The following is a 7086-nucleotide window of genomic DNA, read 5'->3' as shown; positions in this document are numbered from 1 at the left end:
GATATAGGACACAAGGATGGGACATGGGACACAGGCCTGGGGACACAGGGCACACTCCCAGGGTCAGGGCTGCAGCAGAGCTGTGGGGCAGAGGAGGGAACAGTGCTGGGGACACAGGGCATGGATGGGGGAACACACAGGGGCAGGGCTGGCTGTGGGGCTAGCCCTGGGGCTGCATCTAGGCTCCCACCCCACTCCCAACTTAGGGAGAGCTTCAGATGAGCTTGCACCCTGCTCACCTGTTCTTCTGTCTGATCTTTGGGTCGGTTCCAGCCCTGTCACATCTCCATGGATGGCGTAGTGTGATGGAGACCCTCAGGGTGAAAAGCATTGGACCAGCAGCCGTGTACTGAAGGAGATGGGGCACAATACATGGGGACTAGAGGTGACACTGAGGACATCCTGCTGATGGCAAAGGGCTTGTACCAAATAGGTGTTTTAAGACCACGGCAACTCTGGAAAAAACAGATTTGCAGGCCTGTGGGCAGCCTGGATGGATTCAGCCCCACCACTGACCTAGAGCAGTGTGTTTCCAGTCCCCCCACAGTGGTGATTTACAGAGCAGAACCTCTCATGCTGGGAGGGAAATGGAAATGAGCCATGCCAGCTGGATTTGAGGAGATGGAAGTGTCTGGCTACCAGAGCAGGTGGCCCAGAGAGGGAATCTGAAGTGTGGGGGGCTGATCTAGTTGCTTGAATCCTGGAGCCTTGTGCTTTTGGGATGAATTCCCAGCAAAGGTTTGCCTTACCTTTCAAGCTGGAGGGACAAGGGTTCAGCCCTTGTTTGGACTTGGCTTTGGGGAAGAGCTGCACTGTCACAAATGCTGGACCAAGGACTGGAGTTGCAAAGCCAAAAAACATTGGGGTTTTATTTTGGGTATTCCTGTAATTGAACTCAAGGAGCAAATCCGGTGGGTGCTGTGCTGTTTGTGCCTTGGCCTGTCCCACCTAACGCCCCTGGTCCCAAATTAGCACCCCATGTCTTGCAGCTCAGCTGGCACTTCAAGTTTCTCTGCAGGTGGTTGCTGATGCTCTCTCCACTTTCTCCTTCCTACAGATTTCTGCTCCAACATTAATTTCCTTCTGCACCAAGACAGAACATTGGGCAGTGTTGTACAAGGACAGAGGGGAATGTGTGAGTAATATTCCTGGTAGATCTCAGGGGCTGGATGGGAAGCATGGATGCGTCCAAAGCTCAGCTGATGAGTGGAGGAGCTTTAGCTCCATCGTGGACCCTCTAGGAGGGAAGCTGAGTAGGTGCCTTTGAAGACCAGGGAGAGTCCTGGAGCCTTTCCCCATACAAAATCTGCATGGATTGGTAAAGCAGGACAAGAAAAGCCCTTCTTCCAAGCAGCCCGGCTCTCCGCTGGTATGGGTCCATCTCCCTCTGCTGACAGCCAGGGAAGGGAACAGCAGAGACATCACCTGGGCTGTCCTCAAGGGATCATAGGATCACAGACTGGTTTGGATTGGAAGGGACCTTAAAGTTCATTCAGTTCCAATCCCCGGCCATGGGCAGGGACATCTTCCACTAGAACAAGTTGCTCCAAGCCCCAACCAACCTGGCCTTGAACACTGCCAAGGATGCAGCAGCCACAGCTTCTTTGGGCAACCTGTGCCAGTGCCTCATCACCCTCACAGTAAAGAACTTCTTTCTTACATCTAACCTGAACTGTTTCAGTTTGAGCCCATCCCTTATCCTATCACTACAGTCCCTCTCCAGCATCCTTGTAGGAAATGGGATGGTGGCAGTGGCAGTTCAGCACCTGACCCAGGCAAGACTGCAATCTCTCCTTGACAGAAGAGCAGGCAGCATTTTATTCCCAAAATCAAAAATGTACAATTGAGTTAGTGCATGAGAGACAACTGATCCACAGTGGACCTGAGGTGCTGGACAGAATATAAATGACAGACACAAATAATCAAGATGGTATTAGTTTTTTTTCCCAAAGATGGAATGATCAGCTTCCTAGGGCTATGGAGTCCTTCCCAGGACCAGATGAAACCCCTTCTCATCAGCTACCAGCAGCAGAAGATGCTCAGCTCTTGACAGGAGTGGATGTGGCCTTCACGGTCTTCTTCAGGTGATGGTAGTTTGGCAAGATCTTCATCAGGAAATCGAGCTGCAGCGTCTGGGGCTGAGAGCGAAGGCAGGGTGAGGGCAGCCCGCAGAGGATGCAACAGGGATGGTGTCACCCGTGTGTCACGCTCACCTGTGGCCGCTCGGTCTGGACACGGCGCAGGCAGTCGGCCCCATAGATGACAGTGTTTTCGGGGATCACCTCATAGGTGTTGATGTTACAGCAGGCCCCGATGATGCAGCCGCTTGTCAGGATCACGTTCCTGCCAACAAATGCTGCCCAAAAGAGAGGAATCCCCGTGAGAGTCATGCCCACGGTGTGGATATACCCTGCACTACCCAACATCAACATCATGAGCTGTTCAGCACCAGGAGGCAGAGCCAGCCCAGCCTGGTACCACCAAGGCGAGTCACACACTGGGCTTCTGTGTGAAAATCATAGCGCTGTCAACAGCCTCACCTACAGCAAGAAACCACCTCTACTCTTCCCAGCTTCTACAAAATCTCACAAGATGATGAGCCAAGACTTACCTTTGGATTCGATGACATTGTTATCTCCTACCTTCATTGCTTGGGAATCTACGGGTCCGTGTTAAAGAAAACTGCAGAATGTTCTGCTTTTATTTCAAAAGGTAAACCATGGTGCCATTTTCAAACCAACAACCTGCAACAAATAGCCCTGGGCTGCTTGAACCCCAAAAGAGCCCATACCTTTCCCCTTGTACCGATCCACAAGCGCGGTGTATCACACGTTCAATCTCACGGCACAACAAGGATACAACACCCAACTTCAAAAACATTGTTGGTGCCGATGACCATGGGTTTGGGCTCCACCTCTTCAGTTTCTGGAGTAATATTTTCTGGATACCTGCAAGATGGGAGAATATATTTCAAGTTTTGAGATCACAAAGGTATTGTAATGTTTGGCAGCTTGATTTTGAGAAACATCATGTATATTATGCTCCATTCCATGCAGTGTTCAAAGCCAGACTGGACAGGACTTGGAGCAACCTGACCTAGTGGAAGGTGTCCCTGCCCATGGCAGGGGGTTGGAACTGGATGAGCTTTAAGGTCCCTTCCATCCCAAACTAATCTGGGATTCTGTGATTCTATCCCATCCAGCTAGAGCCCTGGGGTTTGGAGACGGCTTGCTCTTGCACAGGGTCTCTCATTGTCAGGATAGGATTGCTGTCCTCAGGGAATATCTCAGGAAACACCCTCTGCAAAGCCCCAGCAGGGAACATGACCAAGGGATCCCAAACACATCCTCTGCTCATCCAGTCTGGCGCTGGGGGTCAGTGTTTCCAATAAAGGAGCGTTTGCTCCCCAAAAAATGAGGTGACCCCGTGGGTGTTGTCCAGCTCCGTGCTGACCCATTGACGATGAGGGCCTGCTCCTCGATCAGGTTGCCTTCCCCGATGATAATAGGTCCTGCTTCGGCGATGATCCTGGCCTTGGGGTGGATCACCGTCCTGGGCCCTGCCGGGAACAAGCCGAGGTCACTCCTCGTCCAGCCCCGCCGCAGCACCCGGGCAGCGGGGAGGCCTGATGCCTTACCGACAGTCACGTCCCCGCGGATCTCGCTTTCCACGCACACCACGGCCCCCGGCGCGATCTTGACGCTGCGGGAACGGACGGGGCTCAGTGAGGTGAACCGCAGAGGGGCCGGCGGCCCCGCCGCGTCCCGGGGAAGGGGTGTGTCTGGGGACACTCACCTCTTTTGCACCTTCTCCGCCATGACAGCCGCCTGCGCCTGCGCGGGGCCGCGCTGGCTATGCCTGCGCTGGGGTTGGGGGCCGCGCACCTCGGCCTTACGCTCACCCAAGGGTCCCCCGCGGGCCGCTCTTCACACCCCGCTGCGATTCAAAGGCAACCGGGCTTTACCCACAGCTACCCCGACGGTTCCGGAGAGGGACGGGCGCTAGGACCCAGCGGCCGATGGTCCGCCCTCTCAGCTGACCACGCCCCGCCGAGATTCCTCCTCCGCTAGGCGCGTGCGCGGGGGAAGGGCTGGCGGTCGCCATTTTCCGTCCCGGCGTTATCCCAGCGCTGGGACAGGAGCTCGGGGCGTGGCGGCGGGGAGCAGCGGCGGGGGTCGGCGCACCGGGGAATCAAGTTGGCAGGACCGGCGCCCCTCGATCGAGTCACACGCCCCCACCCGGGGCGGGGTCCGGCCCGCGGGTCTCCCGGCCTGTTTCCAAGCCCCGCCGGCGCTCCCGGTGCCATCCCACAGCACACGGGGGTCCGGGGCCCAGCCGGGGCCGGTTCGCGGCTCAGTCAGGATTGGTTCCCGCTCAGGAGGGTGTTCGGGTCTGAAAATAGTGCTTGAGGACTCAGGAGGGTGTTTGGGACTGGGGATGGTGCTCTTGGGTCTCTGGAGGGTGTTTGGGGACTCATCGGGATGCTCTGGGGGCTCAGGAGGGTGCCTTGGTGCTCAGGACCCCGGGCCAGGGCTCTGCAGCATGGACCCAGCCGGGCATTTCCGGGCTGCAGAACCGAGCCCCGGCCCGGGGGCTGGGACAGAGCCCAAGTCCTGCACCTTTGGGCTCAGAAACCAAGCCCTGTTCTGCAGTCAGAGCTGGGGTCGGGCTGGATGGGGTTGGGCTGTTGGAGCGGGGTGAGCTGGTGCATGGACTGATCATGATGGTTCACTCAGTCTTCTACCTCTCCTCGAGCTCTGGGAGCTTGAAGGAATTCCTTGCTCCATGGAATTCTAAATTCAGTTTTACAAAACCATCACCATTGCCTCATCATTGACCGTGGTCATTCCCTTCTCAGCCATGGTCAGTCAGTAAAGCATCTTGAGAAGCAGAGTGAGAAATTAAGGCAGGAATGAACACAAACCCCAAACCCGCTCCAGACAGATTTCCAGCAGCTGTTGCTGGAAACTAACCCTCACCCCAACCAGACCTAACCCTAACCCTTCAGAGCCATAAGAGCTGTTGCTGTTGGAAATCCATCTGGAGTGGGATTTGGGCACCTGCCCTGCCGGGATCCTGGCTGGTTTTGTAAGGCAGGATCTTAAGAGTTGAACTTAGAGGTGTCCAGGACTCCCCTTGCACCTCTGCTGCAGCTTCCCTGCAACCCTATGACTGCAACATGGTGTAACACTGTGTTCGGGTGTGCTGAAGTGAAATGCCACAGGTCCTGGGTGTCTCGGATCAAACTCCTCTGCCATTCTGCATTCACACTGCACCTTACATCCCAAACCATGCTGCTGAGCCCGCCTGAGCTTCTGGACTCTGTTTCTAGAAGAAATGCTGCCCTCGTTTCTCTCCCCCAAAAGCGGTCCCTGCCCCACAGACACCAGCAAAGTCACCCCAGGCCCATTTTCCTCCCAGCCCTGAGCGCCCTGCCTGACTCCAACTCAATCTCCAGTTACAGCTCTTGTCACTGCCTACAGAAAATTACTGTCGCCAGAACCCGTTTCCTTTTAAATTCTCATCTAATAAAAGGTAGAGAACGGGCAGCTAAGCCCCGCAGGAGAAAGGGGAGCACAAACTGCCACCTTATGGCCACTGGCTGCCCTTTCGGTACTTCCCTGGAGCTAAACGTGCTGGTTCTGTGTCCTGGTAGTTACTTGAGATCCAAGAGCAGTGACAAATGAGATCCCAGAAGGAGATCCTGCCTCAGCACGTGCCACGTGGGCTACCCAGTGGGGAGCTCTTTACAGTTTCTGTCCTCCAAAGGACACGTTCTTCCAATCCCTCAGCAGCATCTCTCTGAATTCATTTTAAATTGACCTTTCCTGAGCACATGGGCTGTGACTGACACAGACTATGCCAGGTGAAGGCTTTCTAGTGCTCCAGACAACTTGTAAACCCACCACCTCCATCAGAAACACTTCACATTGGGCTGTCCTAAGTTCCCACTGAGTTACTCCCTCGCTCTTACTTCCCTTGGAGAAACAAACCCCGAGCTTCCTTTTTCCCTGGTATTTCTGGTGGATGAGCTCCCAGAATTTAGAGCCAGAAATCCTTGCTTCCACATAAATCCTGGCCTTATGCTCAGGATGAAGTTTGATACCGGTTTTATTCTCTGGCCTGCCCAGGCTGTCATTACCCTCTCAGCCGGTCCTCACTCGTGTGTCGTGATGGCGCACGTGCCCATGGCACTGTGCTGGAGAAGTGCACAGAGCAGGCAAGCTGCAACTCACACACACACGCACACACGTATATACACACACGTTATTTAAGGGAAACCCAAAAGCACTCAGGCTGAGGTGGACGTATTTTGGGAAGGACTGCTCCAGGGTACAAAGCAAAGGGGATCATTGTCCTCTGAGGGATCGCAAGCGTCTACAGTAACGTCCCACGCGACAGTAATGTCACAGGCCCTGCAAGAACAAACCCAAGTCTATAACTGCAAGCATTTCACCTCCTGTACAGCAACTTCCCCTCTAACCGGTAGAAGACTTTCACATTAGGAGAAGGGATCAGACCACAGGATAGCCCTGCCATGCATCCCCACTTTGTGAGCCATTCTGAGGGGAAAAAAGCAAATATTCACGCCATCGCACCCACAGAGCAACTCACCCAGGGCACAAATCTGCATCCTGCTCTGCTGGCTGCAGGCTCTGCACCCACAGAAGCAGCACATCACACACAAAGAGCACTTCCAGCTCAACGGGGACATTTCCATTCTTTCCCAGCAGAAGAGGCAGCTTTTGAAGGAGGTGTTTTGCTTTCCAGGTGGTTCCTTTTCTTCCTCAGGCCAGATGGGACTGTCAGAAGTCCCCGAGGCATGTAACAAAACGTAAATGCCTGATCCAAGCGTGAGATCGATGCTCCAGACCCCACAGAGACCTCCTGGCTTCTTACAGCCACCCGTTATGCTGGCCACAAATCATGACAGCCTGGTACTGCCCTTGATGTGCTTTGGGATGGGTCTGGGTTCTGGGAAAGCTGGAGATGTTTCTCCCTTGTTCCCACAGGTATTATATTAAATTGGCCTTTCTGATTTCAGCTGTTGTGAATTGATGTGAAGGGAAGTAGGCAAATCAAGTA

General features: G+C 54.5%; 1 protein-coding gene across 1 annotated transcript; it reads right to left on the bottom strand.

Annotated features, from left to right (window-relative positions):
* Positions 1–1800: 1800 nt before the first annotated feature.
* DCTN6 (dynactin subunit 6) lies at positions 1801–4025 on the bottom strand. The gene is made up of 7 exons (XM_080632428.1): positions 3796–4025; positions 3638–3702; positions 3454–3559; positions 2860–2948; positions 2612–2659; positions 2214–2356; positions 1801–2138 (listed from the first exon to the last, which is right to left on the bottom strand). The coding sequence occupies exons 1-7, from the start codon at positions 3816–3818 to the stop codon at positions 2040–2042; spliced, it is 573 nt and encodes a 190-aa protein (XP_080488554.1). The 5' UTR covers positions 3819–4025; the 3' UTR covers positions 1801–2039.
* Between the last annotated feature and the right edge of the window lie 3061 nt (positions 4026–7086).

Source organism: Psittacula echo (assembly GCF_963264785.1).
Source record: "Psittacula echo genome assembly, chromosome: 1".
Lineage (NCBI taxonomy): Eukaryota > Metazoa > Chordata > Aves > Psittaciformes > Psittacidae > Psittacula > Psittacula echo.
Note: the sequence above shows the minus strand (reverse complement) of the source record. Positions and strands in the feature narration are given on the sequence as shown.

Coding starts and splice junctions, on each gene's coding strand:
- DCTN6 (XM_080632428.1), bottom strand. CDS start 3,818: ATGGCGGAGAAGGTGCAAAAGAG. Junction 3,560..3,637: donor CCGCGGGGACGTGACTGTCG/GTAAGGCATCAG, acceptor TGTTCCCGGCAG/GGCCCAGGACGGTGATCCAC. Junction 2,949..3,453: donor CAGGCCCTCATCGTCAATGG/GTCAGCACGGAG, acceptor CCCATCTTGCAG/GTATCCAGAAAATATTACTC.